This window comes from Polyergus mexicanus, unplaced genomic scaffold, assembly GCF_030449975.1.
Source record: "Polyergus mexicanus isolate NDT 795.1 unplaced genomic scaffold, iyPolMexi1.0 SCAF_9, whole genome shotgun sequence".
Classification (NCBI taxonomy): domain Eukaryota; kingdom Metazoa; phylum Arthropoda; class Insecta; order Hymenoptera; family Formicidae; genus Polyergus; species Polyergus mexicanus.
Window position 1 is genome coordinate 1,190,668 of NW_027223329.1, and position 25,051 is coordinate 1,215,718.

Consider the following 25,051-nt stretch of genomic DNA (forward strand, 5'->3'; position numbering starts at 1 on the left):
CCGGCGAGATTCGAGGATGACTCACGAAGGAGCTAGTTTACACGCGGGATATAATTTATACGATTTGGCGGTTTGCGGTAGATCTTTCGAGAACGTAGTTAATACGGTTCTCTCAACGTCGGTCGAGATGAATCGATTCGTGGAAAGGGCATACTCGAGTCTAAATCAAATCTGAGAGTAACTCGGGCATTCAAATCGCGAACGTCACGTTGATGGTATCTAAAATTATGTTGAGAACGTAATCCGAGAAGGGGCGACGTTTTGTGTTATGTCTTTCTGATTTCTCGGATGAATAAAAGTTTATACGAATCAAATTTTTGACTTTTCTATTCAATTTTATCATTCGATATTGATACCGACGTGCATCAGTTTCTTAGGAAATAATATAATATTATAGTCGTATTAGATTTATAATTTTAAAACGTATTACATTATACACCACGATATAATGCAATAGTTTTCATCGAATATAAGATCAATAAAAAATTTAGTGAGAAAGAAAAAAATAAATGATGTAAATGTAGTAAAATCACGCAGTAATGACGGTGCTCACCGGTGTGCGTCCTCTTGTGTATTTTGAGATTCTCCGATCTAGCGAAGACTTTGCCGCAACCTGGATGTACACACGGGAAGGGTTTTTCGCCGGTATGCACCCTTATATGATTGACGAGCTTGTACTTGGCCTTGAAGGCTTTGCCGTCGCGCGTACAACCCTGCCAGAAGCACGCGTGCGTTGTACTTTCGGCACCGCCCACGTGATCCATCTGTAGATGCCCCACGATGTCGGAGAGGCTGTTGAAGAGTTTGCCACAGAGCTTTCTTCCCGAACCGGCATCCGGGTCCAGCCACATACACGAATATTCCTGATGTTGACCGCTGGTGAGCACGGGACCGCCAACCGGTCCATCGCTGCTCCTCATGTACCTCATGAAAGGATGACCCGGATGAGGCATGCCCGGATGCTGCGGATGCTGAATCGAAGATGGCGGCAAATGTGGCGAAGCGAGATACTGATGGTGATGAGATGGTAACCTGGCATCCTGGGAATAGGGTGTCCCGGGATAGTGACTGGCGGCCAATGGATGCTGGCCGGGATGATGTGGAAATTGCTGCATCGTTGTAGCCGTACCATCGTGATGCAGCGACGTGAAAAGACTCAACCCACTCTCGGGCGTGGTAGGACTTGCCGTCGCGTTGAACTCGTGTTCCCGTCGCAGAAGGAAGTCGCGCGCCGCGTAAGACGGATGAGGGCCCATGTGATGCCCCATGTGCGAAGGGCCCATGTGGGTGGCCGTGTGAGGATGATGCGGCGGGTAAGCCTGGTGATGGAAGTGGTGAGACGGTGCCTCGACACCCGGGGGCGGTTGAACACTGACGATGTCGGTTGATCCACCGGTCGCTCCGCTGCCCCCGGGTGACAGCTTGATGCCCAGATTTGTAATATGATGCAATTGGGACGATACACCGTCTATGTAATTCATCATGTTAGACTTTTAACGTTGATAAAAAAAAAAAAATTCTCTCTTTTCTTCTCTTCGGAAATTAGCACCAAGAGAAGAAGACAGTAACGGCGTGTAACATATCACGACGTGTTAGACAAAATATATCCTTATTCCTAGAGCAATGAGTTAAGTATGTCGACAATAATATACAATTGTGAATGCTAAGATATCGATTCGTTATCAGGCGTCTATATAGCCTGCACTTCATTCCAGATTCACTATTTATTTTGTCGTTCTAAGCTTTCGTGAAAACACGTAGCGTCTAACAATTTCATATTAATTCACCATTGTGTCCCATTGCGACTGACACACAATTTTTCACGCATAACAATAATGATATCAATGATCTCCCGCTTGGAACTACTCGTTATCGCGCGATTGCGCGCGAATACATTTCGGACGAGTTTTGACAGCAAGTACGGTATCTCCGATCGATCATACTTAGAGACACTCGAGCAACACTCCGCAACCGTGCGCACGTTGTGCGCTTACACACACGTTTCTCCCCGGGCGCCCCGGCGCCTCGTTCAGAGATGGTAAAACACCCGTTGTGTGCTACTTGCTGCGTTCGCAGCGGGACTGAAAACTTAGAACTCCTGCCGAGGTAACGCGGTCGAGGCATCCCTTCCTTCCTCTCTCATTGGGCGTTCTGGTCTCTTTTTTTGTCTCTTACTAAAGTTCGACCAATCTGGTGCTTCTCTACCCCACCGTGATTAACACCGCCTTATATCCCTTCCAAATCGCCATTTCCTGAACCAAGTCCGTACCCACTGTTGATCGCTTCCCCACCGGTACCAACGTCCCATTGGCGCCGACAGCGTTGGTGATCATCAGATAGAGAGACGCTGATCAACCTATCACAAGCAAGTAGGCAAAATGCTCACCAAGGCGCATGTTCCGTTCTCGGTTCACGCCCAATATCGGGGGAAGGTACAAATGATAAGATTCCGCGATTTTATACACGACGAAGAAGTGTTTCTTCATCTCTTGATGCATAAACATCTCGTTTGTAATGTAACCACAGACATTTTATGCGCTAGTTTCCAACCCTTTTTTTATTTCGTAGTCGTTAAGTTTAGTTTTTTTACCGTGCAATAGCTCTAGTGATAGATACTCGATAATTAGCACAATTATAAAGTCTAAAGACCGGCACCGCGTATATTAAGAAAAAACAAAACAAAATTGGATAAACATAATATACTTGCTGTCTAAATACTAACTCACTATCTCATACTATTTTACATCAAAATCAAACAGTACCTGTTACTACATTTTTAAGTATTTTTGTCAAATTAGGTATCAAAAACTTTTGCAAAATTTCTACAATTATTATGGGAAAATTAGAAATTAAGTTATTGAGAACAATCTACCGAATATATATGTTTAAGGGAATCCCCGATTATAGTTTTTGTATCGATCGAATGCAATTTTTTGATTTCACCAATTTTTGTAATGGCTATACAGAATTACAAATGCTTTTACACGATTAAAATACATACATCAATGCTCTATGGGACACTCGACTTTATGCTGAAAACGAAAAAAAGTTAAAATGTCGATAAAAAAATCATGGTCAGAATCCCTTTAAACTGTTTATTCAAACCTATAGGTTTCTTTCTAGTCGCTGAAATCTCATGTCAAAACTAATTTTAATATACATCGAATTTAAAGAATTTTCGAATTTTTGTTTTATAATAATTTTCTAATTACGAGATATTCTGTTATTAAAATTAACGAACATAATATGATATATATATATATGGCAGTAGGATAAAAAACATAAAGCTCAACAAGAAAAAAATAAGGAAAAAAATAATTATTCTTATAACTTTTTAAATGTTGAATATATACACAAAAGCTTGGTTTTTAAAATTTAATTTTTTAAAATTGTATTACATATTGAAATTTTGAGGAATTTGCAATTAAAATTGTAAAAGATTATAATGTACTTTAACAGATCACGGCATATAACGTGTTGGAAATTTCTTTTTTATTCAAGATCAAGTTTAATATTGTTATATCAATTCTCTATTGTTGATCGTATATTATATTTTTTTCTAACATGCAAGTTGAGGAAAATAATTTTGTATAGTATTCTTAAAACAAGAGTAACGCAAATCATGATTTATTAGTTATTTTTCAAATATGGTGACATATTTGTTTCTTTACAAAAGAAAATCAGAAAATATAAATCAAATGTATATACATGAAAAATCGTTGCAAAATATAATTTTTTTTCTTTAAATTACAATTTACGTAACAAAGCGAATGAAACGTAACAAAAACAAATAAATGTTTATTCGCATTCCTTTACTTTTCTTCTTTTTTACACATCTTTGATTTCGTCATGCAAAATTATTTTCCGATTTTGCTTTCCTTTTTGTGCCGTAGGCAGGTAAAAGCTAGTTCGTTAGTGTTTAAGGTCAGGAAATCGCATAGACCATGGTTATATATTCTGTAAATCCGCAAACGCATTAGTGAATTCCAATGAAATACTTAACAGTATTGTTCGGTCGAGACAGTTTTACAAATTATTCTTTGAAAAAGAGGATCTGACACTATAAATCTTTCTTAATCAATATTAGATTTAACAATATCGTGCGTTAATATGGTGGGTAGCTTATCGTAAGTAGATTAAAAAATGTATGCATTGTATTATCATTCTTAAAGAAAGAAGAATTATACAGGGTGTCCCATTTTAAAGGACCCACTCAAATATCTCAGAAATACTGCGTTAAATCGAAAAATGTTTCAAACAAAAATTGTGTGGTTTCAAGAGGGCCATAAGATGGTGGTATTATTCTGTACATAGAGGTATTACGGTAAAAATATCGAAAACTGAATATTTTACGAAATATTTTATTTTTTATATCAAAATATATCAGATTATATATAAAATATAAAATAACTCAAAAAGTACTTAATGAAAGAATACTTTATTATAGTGTTTTGGAAAGCTCTCGAGATAAGCTACAAGAATACTAAATAAAAAATGGGTGTTTCTATTTAAGATTTTAAAGTTGACCTTTACATGACCTTCAAATGATTTTCCAAGGTCAAATCATTGTCACCATCTTATGGCCCCCTTGAAGCCACACAACTTTTGTTTGAAACATTTTTCGATTTAACGCAGTGTTTCTGAGATATTTGAGTGGGTCCTTTAAAATGGGACACCCTGTCTGTTGACATTTTTTGCTACTTGTCTTTTCCTCTTTCTCTCTATTGCATTACTTGGGCCTGCAAACTGCCTATTACTTATTTGGGTTAGAATAAATTATTTGCGGATTTGATGTTCGTTGAATTTAACAGATTTTTTTTATTTTATTTTTTTTCGTATTTTGATATCTACATGCTATTTATAGCAGCCTTTGTTTAATACTATTCCGTTCTACGCCATGTCGTTGAATATATTAACAGAGCTTGATCATCTGCATAAATAATGTAAATACATCGAGTGCTTTAACGGGGTGCCTCATTGTCGTGGCAAAAAATGAAGTCCCATTATGTCCGTAATGGACTCGGTGGCTGACTATTTGATATTAATAACTACCATAAAGGCGGACTCGCGTGGCTCCTTCGTGTACTTAGGAGGTACGGACTGAATGATGTTTTCCATCCACCTTCTGTTGCTTTACTAACAGCGCGAGACATCGAGCGAAGACAAATCTATGCATATAACGCGTGAGCGAGTTTATGAACTCGCACTGGGCACACCGAAGATATATATTTTTTTCTCATATGAATAATAATTTTAAGGATTTACATCGTTTTAGTACAATTAAAAAAATTTCTGATTGATCTAATTGAAATATAGTCAGATTTCCTAAAAAAAATCATGTGGATTCCGGTTGGGAAATTTATAGATTTGAATTAGAAATACGATGTTACGTACGATTTTACACGGGAGATATAAGTAAATATTTTGTTTTTTTTTCTCCAATTTTTTCCGATTCTTATTTAATATTATAATTAAACATTAAATATTTTATTATTTAATATAATATTATCATTATTATATTATTATAAAATATTTTGCCCCGATATTAAAATCTATAACGGTTTAATTAGTATTGATATTTTTTGTTTGGCTTTAAATTAATTTGCAAACGACACCTAGCATACGATTTAATTTGATCGCAATATTGCAAGCGCAGTCATGCGTCTGTATTCACATTCAGTTTGAGACTCTCCAACACAAGACAGATATTGTCTCAGCGGATTCATCAGTCACGGCCACTGAAGTCATTATATTTAATTAATCATTAGACTTGATTTATTGCGTGGTCACGGCCAATGGCACGAAAAGGTTCGAGGATATTGCCCGCCTAGTTTTCTGACTGGTATATTCATTCTTTTCATATTTTTCATTTGCGTGTATGAATGGCGTGGAAAGAGCACGGAATTAATATCAAAATGATATCACAGATGTAGGAATCATTACATAAGTTTGACATTTATTTTCAGATATTATTATTATTTACTTTAATATATAATATAAAAGTTTTATATATTTTTTATTCAATAAGACATACCATGAAAAATTTAAATTTTTTTTTTGAAAATATTCTGTCGAGTTCTCTTGTAAACGTAAGTTGATTTATTTTTAATATCTGCAATATTAAATTTAAATCTTAGTCATTAATTGTTGCATCGAGTTTACATTAATCAAGAAGTCTCATAAAATCTTAAGATTATTGGAATACTTTCTATAGAATACACTATATGCTATTTCATATTTTTCTGAAAAATATTATTTCATATTATGACAATAAAAATATTTTTTTATTCAAGATACAAATTACCGAAAGAGACATTTGGCATTTAATAACTTTCTCCCCATAGTTTATTGTTTCTCTTTGTATTTTCAAACAGCGATTAGAGCGATTGATCAAGATTCAGAAGAAGAATTATCTTTTACAGTATGTAGAAACACGAATAGGTGGAACTCTACGCGAAAACCGACATAATTGGGAATGTCAACGGAATTTACGGTCTACTAAAGTTCTCTTACGATCCGATTAATAAAAGCGTACGTCTCTTCTTTCATAGACGTCGCTCACGTGTGAGGCATGAAAGGCGGTCGCCACGATGCGTCCGACACGCAAAAGTTTGTAGATTCTGCGGTAAGATTGGAGATAGAAAAATATTATCCCGTTTTTTAGAGCGAAGGAATAAGGAGAGAAGAAGCGATCTGGATCCGAGATCTTGTCTCGGAGTCATTAGTGAAATGACAAACTCTGTCGGCAAGCCGTACTAGTGGTATCTTTTCTCTTGTTGCCATCGTCGACACACGCGAGTCGATCAATAGTAAATCGTTTTTCGCTGAACGGTACATTCCACGAACGTGTAAAGTTGTACAGGTAAAAAGTATTGGCTTTAATGAAACATCACTATATCATTAATAATAACTCTCTGTTTTTATAAGCTTGAGCTAGAGTAAATTTATACGTAATGTTCAATCTGAGAAAATCAGATTTCTTTTTCCAAAAAAAAAAATATATATATATATATATAAATCAGTTTTAACTTTAAATATAAACGTGTAATCCTTAATAATTATATACAATTATTTTATACGATTCAGGATTATCTTTTTTTTTTTTTGTATTTTACTGATGCCCATTGAAGCATATTTCCACGATTCCAGTGATATTCGTTGCGCGCATACGTAATCTATGCGATTCTAATTTCAGAGTTAGGTTGTAAGTGGTCGTGTCAGTCCCTTGATTGTCTCGAGGTAAACTCGAAGCGAGGGATCAAAGCAAAATTCGGCATCGTAAGATGACAGAGTGGCAGGCGGCTGCGGTGACTCTGAGATAAGATTTCTACAAGCGATGTATGGTCAGATAAAAACTGATAGGTATCTTTAAGAAGGATCGCCGACAAAAATATGGTAGGCCGTCCCTTCAGAAAGTCACGAAGGGCTCATATACGTAAAATATGAAAAATCCTCGAAATATGATAATGAAATTAATAATTTTATTTATTTTCTTCACATTTTGGATACTTTGGTTACGGGATTCATAATGCTAAATAGTATATTTGTGTTGATTCCGTAATTTGCCAGAATCCGTTTAGAGCATTTATACATACACATTATCTTCTCTCTTCCGAAACAATAAAAGAATGTTAATTGATATTTTCATAGACAAGTCTTTAAAATTTTTCGTGAAAGTATCAGAAAAATAATTCAAAAAATTCATACGTGCATAGAAAAAAAAAATATCTTTATTGCCACGGTGGTATAAGCATCTTGTAAAATTGTGAAATGAATAGATTTAGAGATACATTAAGAATATTATTTTTCTACGATAATTATGTGTATTATCCAAGACACAAAGGATTGACAAGATTAAATATTTTTCCGCAAAAAAAAATATTTTTCGATTTACGCACAACCTTTCATAGTAGAGTATAATGGGGAAAACGATCGGAGGAGGGATGATGTCACATCGAATCCTTGGTACTGAAAGAAAGTCGCGGCTGCCGAGAGCAATGTTTCTCGCCGAGCGAAAGAGATTCTGGCATCTAAAACAAACTCTTACCCCCTAGTCGCTTTTATCCGCCGTATTTTTCGCTGACAACCTCCTTCTAGCGGCTTGATTTACGACATCGTTGCGAGGAAGCGAGAAAGAGAGAAATAAAAAAAAAAAAAGAAGGAACGGAGCCAAAGGAGAAGAACTATTTTTGGGAAGCATTAATATTTATAGTTTTGCACACGCGTATACACACGCGCTAGTCGCGACGAGCATAATTTTACGACGGGATTTAAAGTTTTGCCTGTTGTCACTGCGCGCCGGTTTACGGCATATTAGTCAGCCGAAAATCAAAATGCCGCCGTTTTGTCACGACGGCACACGTACGCCTTTCCCAAAGGTGTGTCAAGGTTAAAGATTGCGATTCGTAATATTCATATAGCTAAAGAAAATAGAGAGGGAATGATCGATAATCAAGATGAATAAACATTTTTCATATTTTTCGATAAATCGTTTAATAGTAATTCGGCGTACGAGCTTTTGATCAAATCGTCATACAGTATATAATAATATCTTGGAACCGTCTCGAATAATTTTTCAATGAAACTAATTTTAGAAATAAATCAGAAAACACAAAAAATAAAATAATTACGGAGTCAAAAACGAAGAGAAATGTTTGTATTTTAAATTTTGATCATTAAATATAATATAGCACGCTTTGTTCTTAATAACTTAGTAACTTTAATAATTTTGCTTTAATTGAAATTTAATATACGGCTTAAGTTTAAAAATAGTGAATATAAATAAAAAATTAGAAATCTGCCGCGAAAAATAACTTACTGTATACTATAGAATTTGTGATTGTAATCGATGAAGAGAAAATATAAAAATTGTAATATATCGTGAAAAAAGAACTAATCCGAATCAATCAGCAATATTCTATTAACGATTGTTCGTCGAAGCGGAATTTAATTAGACGAAAATCCATCTGGAGTCTCATAATGTATTGATATGTGTAATGATGAATTGACAAAAATAAATTATAAGATAGATGATACAAGCGTCTATATTTTAATCGATATAAATATCCATAGCGTTGTAATAATGTCATCCAATAAGTTTTTCGACAATAACGTGCCTCTTATATATCGATATCTGTCGGACCCTCTCGGGAAGAAAAACGATTCGTTAGCTGCGACTTACCCCCATGAACACGAACTTACCCCTAAAAAAAATGATCGTGCGCCCCCCCGTTGAGCGGTGGATGCAACTTCCCTGGTTCGGGGACATAACAGTAGAACTGTGGGTGTGAACACGATGCACGTACGCCCCTTCTTTTACCCTCCCCCCCCCCCCACATCCCTCATCTATATATATTTTTGGGAAATATTATATCATTAGGCGTTATTGAAAAGTGTTCTATTGTACCCATATTTGCCGTGTCAAACGAATGTTTCTCGGTTTCATTGATGTTCCGTTACAAGATTCTACGGTCGACAACAACTTGCCACAGATGTCAACATTAATCGCGATTATATGAATTTTCAGAGTTTCATTTCCCTATCTTTAACTATTTTTACTTTCTTAATCGCAACTTGTTGATCGTGAATATTCCGTGAAAATTTTAAATTATTGTATATTTTGAATTATATTCTGTTCGGAAAAATTGTGGGCGTATCCGAAGAATTCTCGCAAGTTTTTTTCCCGAATTTTATTTCGAAGAATAGATCTCAGACCGTCATCAGACCGTGCCGCGCCCCTTATTTTCATCACATATTGATCCATTTCTCTACTCTTTCCGAATTGCAACACACACACACACTTAACACTTGAATACTGTACAAAAATTTTAAATAACACAAATATGTAGATAAAAATAACTTAAGCAAATTATGCTATTTTATTTTGAAAAATTGTAGGCGTGTCCCCAAAGATATTTCGTACGTTTTCTCAATTTAAGTTGGAGGATGAATGATTGTAAATTATTGGACCGTGCCCATTTATTTTCGACAAATAGCAGTCATAGAATAGTTATCTATCTTGTTGTCAATGTAAGATTTTCGAAACGGAAAACCTTGAAACTAAACCCTCATTATGCTCAAGGGAAGATATGTCAGATATCTCTTCTTTTTTTTTGTCTTCACGTTTATGTCGGTGTGAATGCTTACGTTGCTTTATCTCGATCTTGTCGCGCCAAGAGCATCGTTGACGGTTCAGTTTGCTATTTAAATGAGAGGTCTTGTCCAAAAGCGGTCGCAATTGTGTGGCTGATCTTACGTGTGATATAAGATGACGCAACAAAGGCATACAAGTGCACTTCTCTCAATCCATTTTCTCAATTCATATAGTATACGTTCTACTTTGAATGATGTATAATGATACTTTATTACTCTCAATTTCGATAGATAAGTCGATGATACTTTATTATTGTCCGTTCTATATATAGATAATAGTAGCTTTTTATAGCCAGTATTTATAAGTTTTTTAAGAACATATATATATATCTGCTCCCTCACTCCTAAAAATTAAAACTTTATTCCATAAAGATTATAATGATAAAAATAATAATATGTGTTATAAGTTGAATGTGCGAAGGGATTTTTTTCTATATTCTTTTGATAAAAAAATCGTGAAAACAAAAAAATCATAACTGTAATTAACTATAAATTTGTTGTAAATATATGAAACTATATCATATACAACACACATTGAGATATATCAAATCGAACGAAAAGGGATGTTCGTCTCCACCCATTCGTTCCACATGGAGGAGTAATCGAGTCTCGCGGACGGAAACGAGCGCTAATTTTCTTAGGAAGAGAGAGTCTCGTTCTGATTCGAGTCTCGGGGCCACCGGAAAGAACGCTAATGAGAGAACAGAGGAGGAAGGACGAACGATGAATCGGAGATGAAAATGAATTGAGTGAATGGACCCAAAGTGCTCCCGAGTGGCGGGAAATGAGCAACTTCAACGAGAGGCTGCTTAGCCCCCTCCGTCGTCCCACGATTGTTCTACGTTTCAGGATAACTAACGTAATCAAGCTAATGCGGCTAACGGTCATGTCTGACATTCGCGTGCAATACTTAATGTTGTCGAAACATTAGTTCGGTAAAAAAAAGAGTATCTATTTTTAAATAAAGGTGTGTTATTGAAGCCTTCAAATCTCTCTCAAGAGAAATTTGTTTTTACGAATTATAATTAATAAGATGTTAACGTCTATTATAACGTAGAAAACTTGTAATTAATTATTTAATTTGACCGGCCGCTAATATTACATTCAAATATTGGATCGTGAAAACCTTGTTAATCTTAATTTTTATAGCATATTTTTCTCGAGGTTTGAAAATTCTAACGATATCAAATATTTAATTTTACAATCTCCCTAATCTTGCTATTAATCGGCATTCATAGCATGATTAACGTTAATTGCGGCTGTTGCACGCGTAATATCCTCTCGCTTTGTTTATCATTCTGAATCCCAATGAATTGCAATCCTCCGTGAACCTATCAACGTTCCACGCGTCACGTGGAAAAAAATGCATCACGATCGGCGCGCTACAATGCGTATCGATTCGAGTTACCTGTCTGCACCAACGAAAGAGAGAGAGAGAGAGAGAGAGAAAGTGAAAGAGGAGACCTCGGTTATCGTGTGGGTGATGACTAATAGATTTCGAGACCTGGCCCATCCATCTCGCTCTCTCGAAACCCCCTCGATACAAATCGATCTCGCTAGCGGTCTCGTGTGCGCACCGAGGATATCGTCTATCGACGATAGATTCCTAAAGCGGTTCGTGCCGCTTTTTTTCGACGATGCATTTATAACATTGGCCACGGCCCTGAACCGCCCAAGTGTCCGTCCATACGCGAGAGACCCCAAAGCGGTTTGTCATTATAGACGTTCCTTGAACGTTGAACTGTCAGGAACGAACTAGAGAGACGTCGTCGATGTACTTCTCCTCGGACGCAACGGGATCATAAGTTGTTCGTAATCGCTCGTGTATAAATCATTTGCGCGTGGAGATGTAAAACTTTCGAAAACGCCTACAAGTCCGCGTCCTACGTAAACTAATTATATAAGATGGATCAGTGTTGTGCATTATATAGAAACGGCAACATGATCTCCCAAAATCTACTTCAAATACCTGGTTAAACTCTTCGCTTTTCAATCTGGACTCGGATCTTTGCTATGTAAATAAAAATTCAAATTTACATCTCTCATAAAGGAAGTTAATCACTATATATATATAGGATATTTTGGAAGATGCGAAAAAAATCATCGAAATTAAAATATATATTCTATTCAATAAAATTATAAATATTTATTTAAAATAATAAAAGTCCGATATTATCTTTAAAATTAATGTGTAAGTACAACTTTGCAGAATTTATGCAAAGACAGATTATTTCGAATATAATTCTAGAGCCAGCCATTCGGACAGTTCGATATATTTCTTATATGTGGTTTATAATAATTAACGCGCGACTTATGTCTCATTAATATCACGGATCGGGAAATTCATTGTTATTGAAAATTGCTCAAATATCTGCTAGAGAGACGCGTATTCTTTTTGCGTGCATTTTATGTATATGTCTAATACAAAAAATATATACATTGATAAGCATTCGAGCGTCGCTGAAATTTTCTTTGTCTCATTGCCGCTCACAAAATTTGCTTATTCAAATTATCGCGGGTAGGAACAACAGAAAGGGAGAAGAAAGAAAAGAAAGAGAGAGAGAGAGAGAGAGAGAGAGAGAGAGAGAGAGAGAGAGAAACAGAGAGAGCGGTGTCTCGATTAAAAGAAACATAAAAATACCGGTAATTTACGGGCTATCCGTTCCCCGTGGAATAATTGTCATCGACCATGTTCCGTGGCATCGTGGCGCCACTCGGGGCCAATTAGCCGGAGCAATTAAAGAATTACCGTCGTGCTCACGTCTGCAGGTATCCTCCTTTAATCCTGGATTCTGCAGTCGCGACCAGCCTGGTTCAAGGCAGGCCGTTTTGCAACCCCAAATGATCGCAAAGGATAACGATCTGCTCCATCTCCGTCAGACATACGTCTATATTTAGTTTATATGTATATTTTTATATCTTTCTTTTTTATTTGAAAACTTTTAAATTCTGTTCAATCAATCCATATATTTATCTCGTTGTTGCATAAACTCTTTTATCAAAAACTTATCGTCGTTAAAAATCTTGCGCCTTTTTTACTGCAACACGATTTTCGCAGATAACGTCGTTATAGTATTAGGTGTACAACTTTGCTTCCGCCGTTTTCCTGTAGATGGCTTTAGCGGTAAGTCGTGGTCGAAATAAATAGATCATAGACGTCATGCAATAAACTTGGGCATCTGTCAACATAACCCCATAGAAACATTAGTCGATTTGTGTCTGCGTCATAAAGTTATTCTCGATTGAGAATGTCAGTTTACGAGCCACATTTTCGTCATTTGCGGGAGGTTTTAATTTTCTGCTTCAATATGAAGAAATCTGCGGCTGAGGCTCATCGAATGCTCTCAAATACTTATGGTGAAGCCGCTATTAGTGAAAGAACGTGTCGTGAATGGTTTCAACGCTTCAAGAACGGTGATTTTCACGTCGAAGACCGGCATAGCGGTGGAATAGAGAAGGTTTTCGAAGATGCAGAGTTGGAGGCATTACTTAATGAAGACTCGAGTCAAAGTCAAAAAGAATTGGCACGATCATTGGGAATGGACAATACTTTGAATCATAAATGTATAACCAGTTTTTTACAATAAAGCCTCGAATTTCGGGAAAAAAACGGCGGAAGCAAAGTTGTACACCTAATACTGATGCAGAAATTAGTTTCGATGGTGTTGCCATTAATTGAAGCCTCTTTCTGTTTTCCTAAGTTAGTAGAAATTTTAATTTTTTTTTTTTGGGGGGGGGGAATATCTGTGGCGTTTAATGAATGAATTTTTTATTTATTCTTTCAAGATGAGAATTTAAGCTCTCTACGGAATGTCGTTGAAAAAGATGCGAAAATTCATCGAGGCAATTGGCGATTCTCTTTTATCGGCAGAGTTTAAAATGAGATAATGTTTATTCCATATAATTCCCGATCGTCCCACTGCGAAATAAAATCGCCGCATTATTTGCTACGTCGCCGCCGGCGACGGAGAATTTCGCGCGGCAGCCACATTGAACTCCAGTCGTCGTTGCTGCGGCGACAAGCTATGGAGATGTCTAAGATATTATGCACGGGACGAAATCGTAAAGGGACGATTTTACGAATGTTTGCGATTCCCCTCGTCTGTCCTCTCGCATCGGCTCACCATGTCGGTTTCCGTCGTTCCAAAATGCAGTTAGACGAAAACGACATTATCCACAACGAATAGCGACAAGGAAAAAGAAAACGCATTGTTCCTAACAACCGTAACGTTAGTATATTTTACGGTAACTGAAGATATTATCCTCTGCGAATCAATTCACTTTCACCACTTGCAAACTTAGAAAATATAATTATTTTTGTTATCGAAAGAGAGGATTAAAAAAAATACATCTAAATTTCGTGTTTTGAAAAAATTAAAAAGATTTCCTTAAAAAAAAAAAAAAAAAAAGTCTAAAATTTATAGATTGTTTACAAAATGATAAATAAATTATTTTTATATATTCTTTAATAAAATTTTAAATTCTTATCAAAAAATCAGAGTGATTAAGTGCTGCACTTGATGAAGGTATAAGTATACAGTTTTTTGTAAAAATTAGACCAATTTTGACCATCTGCTCGTGAAAAATCGCTTCTCTCTCAATTGTTCTAAAACTCATGTTGAACACATGCCAGAAGAGAGGTGACCGCGATGTCATCTTATTCTACAGACATATTGTCGTAGTCGAAGACTCTGTAAGAATATTCTCGAATTTTTCCCATAAGAAAGAAATTAATGAACCCATGAAAACTTTTACGAAAGTAGATAGAATGAATCAAGTTCTTGATAATTGAAAAAAATAAACAATAATAAATTGTAAAAATTGTATCAGATTATGCATTGGAAGAGATTGTGTTTTGCGCTAATTAATGCAAAGTTCTATTTATTAATAAAAATATTACTTATTAACAAATAAATATATATACATATATATAATTTTAATACGGTTTCAATTTACGATGCCTAGTCTGATACTTTTGAAAAGAGAAACGCAAGAGTTTCAGAAAAAATAAATTTTTTATTATCGTTATGTAGCTCGGTCCCGGAGTTACCGAGATCTAAATAGTAAATCAGTCCGAGATGTGTTTATGAGCGCATAAAATAAAACGAAAGAAAAATCGAAATTTCGAAAAAAAAGAAATGCGTTTTACTGCAACCCTTCTCGCAGTCCATGAAATGGTCACTTTAACGGGTTTCGTCGTTTCTCGTGGAAGAGAAAAAAAAAGGGAGGAAAAAAATCACACGTACGACGCAGTAAGTTCTCGGAAATGCATGCGCGTGTCGTAAAAGTATTTGTTAATTGAGAGAGAGAGAGAGAGAAAACACCGCGCAGATTTTACGTTCGAAAAATTTCGCGTTAATTATCGAAATCGTCAGTACATTGCGATATTATTTAGCCGTAAGCGTCGATTATACGTTTACGCGTATGATTCCGTTTATAAATTTACAGTTTATTCGTATCGCAAAAAAATGCAAAAAATAGATATATACTTATTTGAGTAAGCGTGCATAGAAAAATCGGTATTCATAAAGTTTTGTCAAATATTAAATATATAATAAATGATTTCAATTCTCTTCAAGTTGTCTAGTTAGCCTTTAAATTATTATCCGATTGTTTCGTTTATTGATTATTAGGTTTGAATAAGGTCATTCTTTTCTCAAAATTCAATAATCTTCTCTCCACAGTTTCGATTAATAATCTATTATTCAAGTTGTGAAAATCTTTTCGTGATCTTTTATCATAAAATATCAGAGACGTGTCTACGCAGTTCTAGATAAAAAAAGTCAGACAAAGGTTAGTAAAGGATCATGCCAATAAAGGATGCACTATATTAGGAGTTGGGAAAAGCGTGGAAAATCTTGACTCAAACAAATTCGTTAAAGCTACGGGACGTCCATTATAATCGCACTGCGAATAAATGAGGTAAAATCGAAAAAGGCTGCCGGTTTTTGCGGTGTCGCTTCCTTGGTTACTTTTAAATGTTGCTCGTTTGTCAGTGATTGAATTGGAAAATCGATACGCACAATACGTCCTTGTAAATTTTGGAGAACAAGAGGGACCACCAACAAATGTCTAAAAATTTTTAACAGAAATAAAAGATCTATATGACAAATAAATATTGGCCGGTCGCAGTTAAAAGTTTAAACGTTACGCGCAAACGTTTGATGTTTTCCAGTAAATATGGATATCGTGACTCATGCTTACAAAATGTAGCGATTGATCTGCACGAACGATAGTTGTGTTTTTGTCCGAGCTTATTGTGTGTTCTTCGCTTTCTACTATTTTTTTCTGAGCACAAGATTTCCTATATAAATATCAGATAGACATTTGCATGAGCGTCTTGTGCGGTCGAATATCTGCAGTAATTAAGAAGCAAATGAAATAATAATAAATATTTTAATGAGAGAGAGAGAGAGCATTTTTTATAAGTCTACGAATTCTCGCGCCCCAAAAATTATAACGTATATGTGTATCTTTATTATACGAAAATTTCATTTTTTCATTTCATTTTCATTTAAAATTATATATTTTATTTAAAAAATAAAAAGAACAGTAAAAGATCTTTTGACAAAAATATTTAATAAAATTATTTATAAAAATAATTTTACAGAAACTGAGATTATATTGTATATACATATATCCGCGACAAGTGCACATTAATGTCCATACAGCCCAGAACGTCGCAGCAACATTAAGATAATATTGCAATGTTGCTGCAATGTTTTGTGCTGTGATGTTAAATCATACAACTCTCCCTTTTTTTCTTTTTATACAGAATTGCTGATACGAACGTTCGCGCGAATGCTGCGAGCCTCTTAATAATAATAACCCCTATAAAGATCAGCATCAGTTCCGGAGGCGAACAAGTGAATGACATTAGCGTGATGTTATCTCGATATAGCGTGCCATAGAAAATCACTTTTGCTCGAACGAGAGACCATACATTCGACAAAGCGCGGTCTCGAGTACACCCTACTGTGGATACATGAAAACTATTTCAGTCTCTCGTATATCGGATATACACTTGTTTCAGATAAAATCTATCTTGCACTTACTTTATCCATCCATAAGTTGCTATCGAGTTACGCTGATGAAAGTAATCTTGGCACGTTACATCGCGAATTATTGTTTTTACTTCTTTTCACAGAAATCTTCTTCTAAATGCGCGAAATCATCTCTCACAATAATAATTTCAATTCAATGGAAAACTGTTGCTTATCAATTATTTTCGTATACAATAGATTTTTTTCTGTTAAATTATTTTTCAATGTAATAATATAATATACAGTTTTCATTCCGTGAAGAAAATTCTTAAATGATAAATTTTTTTATCTATTCTATTTAATGTACTTAATCTATTCTAATTTAATTCGTAGTCTCTATATATTATACATGTATATATTTTTATTTTCGTACTTTATGGACATAGAAGGAAGGATTGGCAATTGCTAGCGCTTTTCGTTCAGTGAAATATCTCTATGTGTTATTTTTCATTCTGGTTAACAGATTATTATAAAGATGTCTCCGAGTTATATAATGTCGCACCTGTGCGCGATCCGTTTTCCCGCATACCTCCTTGTGTCTTTCCTTTTTCAGGAAATGAGTATCCAAACAAATACATCGAATTCACAACGATAAAGCGCATAAATGAAGCTGAGAGAATCTCTTCTAGTGATATACAGGGTGTCCCATTTTAAAGGACCCACTCAAATATCTCAGAAACACTGCGTTAAATCGAAAAATGTTTCAAACAAAAGTTGTGTGGCTTTAAGGGGGCCATAAGATGATGACAATGATTTGACCTCGGAAAATCATTTGAAGGTCATGTGAAGGTCAACTTTAAAATCTTAAATGGAAACCCCCATTTTTTATTTAGTATTCTTGTAGCTTGCCTCGAGAGCTTTCCAAAACACTATAATAAAGTATTTTTTCATTAAGTACTTTTTGAGTTATTTTATATTTTAATCTGACATCTTTTGATATAAAAAATTAAATGTTTCGGAGATATTCGAGTGGGTCCTTTAAAATGGGACACCCTGTTTAACCAGTCTGCTATCTATATAGGATTTGTTAAAATATTAAGCCTGCCTAAGATACATCTTGGGTGACATTAAGGATGTATCGGAGCTATCTTAAAATAGTGCAATATTGATGAAAATTTTGGTGAGATTGTTCTTTACGTCTTTCTAATATGCTAAAAAAATTTCATATTAATTCACTAAACCATTAATGAGTTATTACGATTTTAATTTTTACTCATTCTTTTGTGTAATAGACGCAGTTTTTTGTTCTTCTGTTATAACTGCAATTTTTTTCTCAATTTTCCACATTTTTGTTGTGCAAACATTTTTTCGTACATACGTTTAATAAATACGTTTAATAGTTTTGTCTTTTCAACAATAAGTTGTAATATTTTCCATCGCGAAATCAATAACACAACGTATACTCACTTTGTGCAACTCTTTTATTTTATAATTAGATTCGGAGTATTTTTATTCTCAAAAATTTTGTCATATAAATAAGAAAATAGAGCAAATAGAGCTGAAATAATTTTGGGAAAAATATATTATGTAAAAGAATATTTTTCCATAAGTAAATATATAGGTATATTATCATTTGTGTCATTCACATCGTGTCTATCTTTACTATACGTAGGACGCAAATATTTAAGAATTTAGAAGTATTTTTATCTTTATTGTATCTCCAATACATCCTTAACACGCCGACGGTACTATTCGGAAAAGAATTTTTCGGAAAATCTTTCATAGATATATAGCGAATTATACCTAATTTATAAAGGTTCGTTTAGTCATTGTTTGTTGCGTCATTGACAAAATTAACTGACCGACCATTGAATTGATCCCCAAAGAATGACAATATATGACCAAAGAATATACGGTTTAAAAAAATATTTTCCAAAATAATGTTCTTCTCTTCTTAATCACGTGCTCTCTTTCTCTCTCCATCCATCTATCTATCTATCTATCTATCCATCTATTTATTTCTCTCTTTTTCGCATGCGCGATAATATACTCTTGGGTGTGGGGAACTAAATGACAATAAGACTAGGAGTGATAAATGCTCGAAAGTGAATTTGTTGGTTTTTCCATTAACAAGTTAACATGCGAAACACAATTTACAACATAGATACTTTGGAATTTGAATTAATGGTCAAGATAACATTGAATGAATGTTGACTAGAAAGTTACTTTATGTGTATCCTATGTGCCTTAGCAACTTTGTCTATAGAAACGTTGTTAAGGATCAAGTTGTCTATAGAAACGTTGTCTATAGAAATAGACAAATTGATAGTTGCTAAATTATAACCTTGTAAAGAGATCTCCTATATAAAAAGGAGAGAATCGGTGTAATATCTCTGAAAAAAGGAAAAGTTTATTATCTATTTAGTTACACCCTTTCCGCGATGTTTTGTTCAAAGGAGTATAAAGAATGGAAATCGTATATATATATATATATATAATAGGAAAATATTAAACCCTTTAACTATCATACTTTCACTTTTTATAATCTTGCGAGATATAAAAAAATCTCACACAGAGAAACGCACAATTATAACTATTATATTTCTGAAAAGTATTTACATAATTTTACTCCGTTTATTCAAACGTCTCAGTCTGCGTCGTAGAAATGCTAGATTGGCAAGTATAAATCTGTTCGCGCGGTAAAATATAAGACTTATTTGTTATTGAGGATGAACACGCAACGATTTGTCATAAAACTATTTTTAAAAGAAACATCGTACAATTTATATTATTAAGAAAAATTGCTTAAATAATATTCGTAAAATTATGTAAGTTCGCACGATATTGATATTATGCGCTACATTCGGAAAAATATGTTGTGGACAGAGAGGAGGGGATATTCAATTTAAAACTTTATAGGTAATCTATTACGGATCAAATATTTGAATGATAAAAGTCCAATCTCGCAGAAAAATCTTGCGATATCGAATTATCAAGATGAATGAGTATCATATTTTTGTAGTTGTAAAAAGACGTTCTATAATATCTGATATGAAACGTGACGTAACAAACGAATTGTATTATAAAAATAAGCGGAATGAGAGTAGCGATGAAATGTGCGGGCGATAAGCGATAATGATACTGTTCCGACAATTACTTTAGATCGATCAAATTATTACGCTTCGAAGAAATAAAGATTGATTGTCGCGTATAGAGAATGTCTCTTATTCAATCTACGATACTCTATTATATCGGAAAGTAGAGAGAGAGAGAGAGAGTGACAGAAGGAGAGAAACTATATCTTCTCAATTATAATCAATTGCTGAAGAACTATTTCGCGCGTGCCAAATGCGATCGATTTCGTTATATATCCCGACGAATTATTTCCGAAATACGAAAGCGTTGTCCGCGGAGCAATATAAATCTTCGAAAAATCATCGCCGAAGGGTATCCCGGGTCCGACGGCTTTGACCAAGTGCTTTGGCTGCGACGCAGAATCCTAAAAAATGAACGCGCTTCCGAGATGAGGGCGATCTTTCGAGCCAGGTAAACGTATATAACGATCTTCTGTCTCCCTTCATCTCTCTCCTACCATTTTGGAATATAAACTGTTTCTAGGAAGTCGGGAGTCGTATATCTTACTGAACGACAATGCCGCGACGGAGTCACTCACCTGGCTGGATCTATCTCGATATAGACGAAATCTGCTCCAGGAAGGGAAGATCGGATTGACGTTTCTTTTCTCTCTTTTTTTTTATCCTTCTTTCTCTCTCTCTCTCTCTCTCTCTCTCTCTCTCTCTCTCTCTTATTCTCGGATACGTGATCTAATATATCTTTTATTTTATCTTTTAAAAGATATAATTTTTTTGTCCATTGCTTCTAATTATAACTAATAAAAATTATTCAATATATTTCTACTTAGGCAATTTAAATGAAATATCTTCATTTTTATTGATATTTAATATTTTTAATATTTTTTTTTATAATGTAATGCCACTTTGACTACTATTGTTTTAGTATGTAACTCGTAGTTGATTATTTATAAATTTCTTTAAAATGAATTTTTAATCGTTTTGTATCTTCGTGTTTTGCAAGAATGAAATTGCATTCTCCTATAAGATTTTGTAATAATTTTGACACTTAGCGTCGCTCATTTTCTCGCATTGGCAAGCGCGTGCAATCTATTTCGAGAGAAGCGGATAGATGATTTCTCTCACATCAACATCACTTAATCGTTGCGCAGAGAGATATAATCGTGCGCTGCGAGTCATTAAATTGCAAATCTCTCGCGGAAGCAGAAAGAAAAATAGAACCTCGGATACAACATACATATCCCTTCTTGATAAACTACAGCGATAGCCACGTCATTACTCAACAAGTACCAAAGTGATAGCGAAATTTCTCGATTTTCCTTCCTCGCTGATGCGAGTGTCGCAGAGAGCGTCGGGAATGACTGGCGACTGAACTTCCAGGGCTATTTTATCTGGTAGTAAGTATCTTGTCGTCCGGTATTAGTATACCAGCCAGTCATTGGGGATGACAGATTCTTATCTAGGAGACACGCTGTCTCACCCCGAGGCTGACGGTTTCTCGGTCACACCTCCGTTTCGGGATCCATGAGATCCTTCATGCGAGATATTTCGTGTTCTTTTTCTCGCCCCGCGCATTTGTAACTATAATACCGACTATACCGGAGAATGCGATCTCCTTTGGCAGGTAGACCAACGCGATCTTTGCTCGCAACATTTTATCGAGAGGGAGAGTCAGATCCGACGCGCGCGACTACAACATTTTAAACGTCAATCTCGCTGCTTTGCCGGGGGAAATCTCGAATCGAAGACGCTTCAAGGATGTAAAAAAAAGAGGCACCTTCTGTAAGCTAATGAGTTTTATTTCGAGATTTTTTTTGACAAGTCTGTCACTACATGTTAATTCGCCGTTTGTGAACTATCTCGCGGTATCGTTCTTAGGCGACGCGCTAATCCTTTTGCGTTTACGGACAAGTTCTACCGCGTGCCAATGTCATTCTTCCGAAGGCTTCGGACGAGATATCTCAGCGATCTGATATCCTCTGACTGTCGCTTTGAATGGAACGTCGTACAATACGTTGATCAATAGGATATACAGTTTAACTTTAATATTCTTTGATAGCAGATATAATCAAGTAATTATGTGTGGAGAAGATTTTATTTTCAATCTTAATTTTCTCACGGAATTTTAAAGAATTTCGACAAATTTAATTTATATTATAGAAATTGTGCGAGCTTCTCTATTTTATATTTTAAAGAATACTTTCTTATACCGAGTCAGTGAAAAGGTCAATGATTAAAAGTGACAAAATTTTACTGCGACAGTAAAATTTTATTGTTATAATTTTAATCATTATCATAATAAGTAATTCTTTTTAGTGAAATTTCATTGTTTCAATGCTTTATTTATATAAAACCACTACAAATCAATGATAATACACTGATTCCATCTGAGGAAAGAAATGAACAATTTTTCACTTATTATTAAAAGTGTAAAAAATAGAAACTATCGATAGAACTATACATTAAATCATGTCGACAGAGATTGATCCGTCTTAAAGTATCAAAGTAGATGTTAGATAGAAAATTGAGATTGAAAACATAAGGGGAAAAAAAAAAAAAAAATACGACACAAAAAAAAATAAACGAGAAAGTAAGACACTCGCGTGAACATTTTTTCCGGATGATATTATTAATACTTTTTTTATATATATATATATATGATGTGGAATATTTAAAAGTGTTTGCTCCAGATTATACGACGAGATTAATTACAAATGACGATAATAATAAATTTTTTCTCGCTGCTTTCATGCATAAAATCGGCGAAATTACGCTGATACTAAACGTTTGTTTAATCAGTCGACTAAAATATTATTACCAAATGTTCGTAATATGGATCGTTGCCGCGAATTCGATCACAATGATTCGTGCGAATCAAGGGTACGGGTAAGGAGAACGAGAATACGATCGCCGCGATCTTAATGATTACCGAGCCAATTGTACCTCGTCGTACACCGAGAGTCGGCAGCCGGCTGTTTGAATGGAATAATTAGATGATTATCTTTTATTTATACGCGGCTTTGATCAGCCGCCCTTGCGGCATAAAAGGACGCCATTTGCAATTATCCGAGAGACGAAGGAAGATCGCCCACGGGAGAATGATACCTCTATTATAATCAAGCCTCCCATTACGAGCCACCCTCTCTATTCGGCGTTATGGTAGGGACATATATAAATAAGATACACTTTTCTCCTTTTCTACCCTTTTCTACATTGCATTGCGCAATAGTTCGAAAAATTGATATATAAGGATTGTGTTAAATGAACTTTCATCACGTCAAAGAGCTGCCTTGCATGCGACTGACAGTTAAAATCGCTTGTTCGAGAACTTGTTTCGCTTGCAAAAGGACACATAATTCTCAATAATTCCATAATAATTAATCTTAAACTTGTGAGAGAAAGATATAAAGTTCACAAGTACATATACGATCTCTATTCGTTACTATATTTGGTTTTAAATCAAGTTTTTACATCATAATAATTAATCCCAGTTGAAAGCTACATAAGCGAGACCTTATGCCGTAGAAAAGGCGAGGAGGAGATGTGTCAGCTCCGCTGACTCTATATGTAAGGACCACGTTTTACTTCGTGATCTCGATTCTCTCATTGATCTCGCGGTATAAGTAAAGATCTTCCCTTTTGCTGCCAAACATCTATATCACGAGACGACCGGCTGCATCGATTCTATTGATCGGATCACGGAACGCGCTGCGCGGGGCTCCATTATGCGGCTGTTAGAACGAGAAATTGAGCAGCTTTTGGTATAATTTTCTGGAATCTTTAGTGTGGTCCAAACACACGAGCGGGCACACGTGTCGAGTAGGTGGGCCGTTGATGTCGTTAGACCTTATGGTCAACGAATTCATGACAGTAATGGCGCGTCTGTCAAGGAAGAAAAGTCAAGGAAAATCGAGCAAACTGGATACCTAAGTCGAAAAACACGCCGTTGTCATAGATTCTTCCGTAAAAAGAGGCGCGGATATTCTGTATTGTGACAATGGAGTTTCGTCAGTCCCCGGAGCAAAGGCGTCGTCGTCGATTGGGGTGAAAATTCGAACTAGCCCTTCGAGTTGAAAAAGCGAAACCACCCAAGCTGCTTCGGCAACAATATCCGCACAAAATTATTGACCATTGAATCAAGGCTGTAGAATGACTTGTAATGGTCCGTGCGAGATGAAAAGCGACTATCTTGTGTGTTGCGTACCTGAGTTTTCGAATATTATAGGCATTCCAGAACGATATTTCGATGTTCTCCTTACAGGAAAGAGATATAGAATTTCAATCTTCGGTTAGAATAGATTTCCTCGATACGGATTAATAACACTGATCGATAAAATAAGACTTTTTTTTTGTCTTAACAGTTCTATCGAGTTATTTTCGGTAGATTTTTAGCGCTGATTACGAATCTGGCCGTAAACATGGCATATCACGTCAAGTTTTTGAGAAACGTCAGTCAAAGTTGCTAAAATAGCCGTTTTTCATACTTGTGTGAGTTATGTCTTTCAATGAGGACGTACTCCGGAAAGCAGGGATAGCTCAAAATGAAGCTCAAGGCATATCTTTATTGTAGATATTTGATTTTGATGAGTTTTAAATATATTGTGTGTGTATGTGTGTGTGTGTGTGTGGGCGCGCGCCATGTGTTATGATATTCACTGAAATAAGAGACATATTTTTTATAAGTTTTCATTGCTCATTAAAATGTCTTTTGAAAGTAAATTCTATATGTACGATTCAGAGAGAATATTGTCTAAATGGCAATAAAAATAGTTCGAATAAAAGTTGTATAGGATTCGAGCTATCTTATAGATTTTATAGTGATTT

The 25,051-nt window shown here is 35.2% G+C and overlaps 1 protein-coding gene across 1 annotated transcript in view; it reads right to left on the reverse strand.

Moving 5' to 3' along the window:
* The window catches only part of LOC138936292 (zinc finger protein ZIC 4), a 33,456-nt gene extending 31,972 nt beyond the window's left edge, over positions 1-1,484 (reverse strand). Inside the window, exon 1 of the mRNA XM_070301566.1 lies at positions 554-1,484. Within this exon, the coding sequence (XP_070157667.1) occupies positions 554-1,484 (931 nt within the window). The remainder of the gene's footprint in view (positions 1-553) is intronic.
* Positions 1,485-25,051: the final 23,567 nt, after the last annotated feature.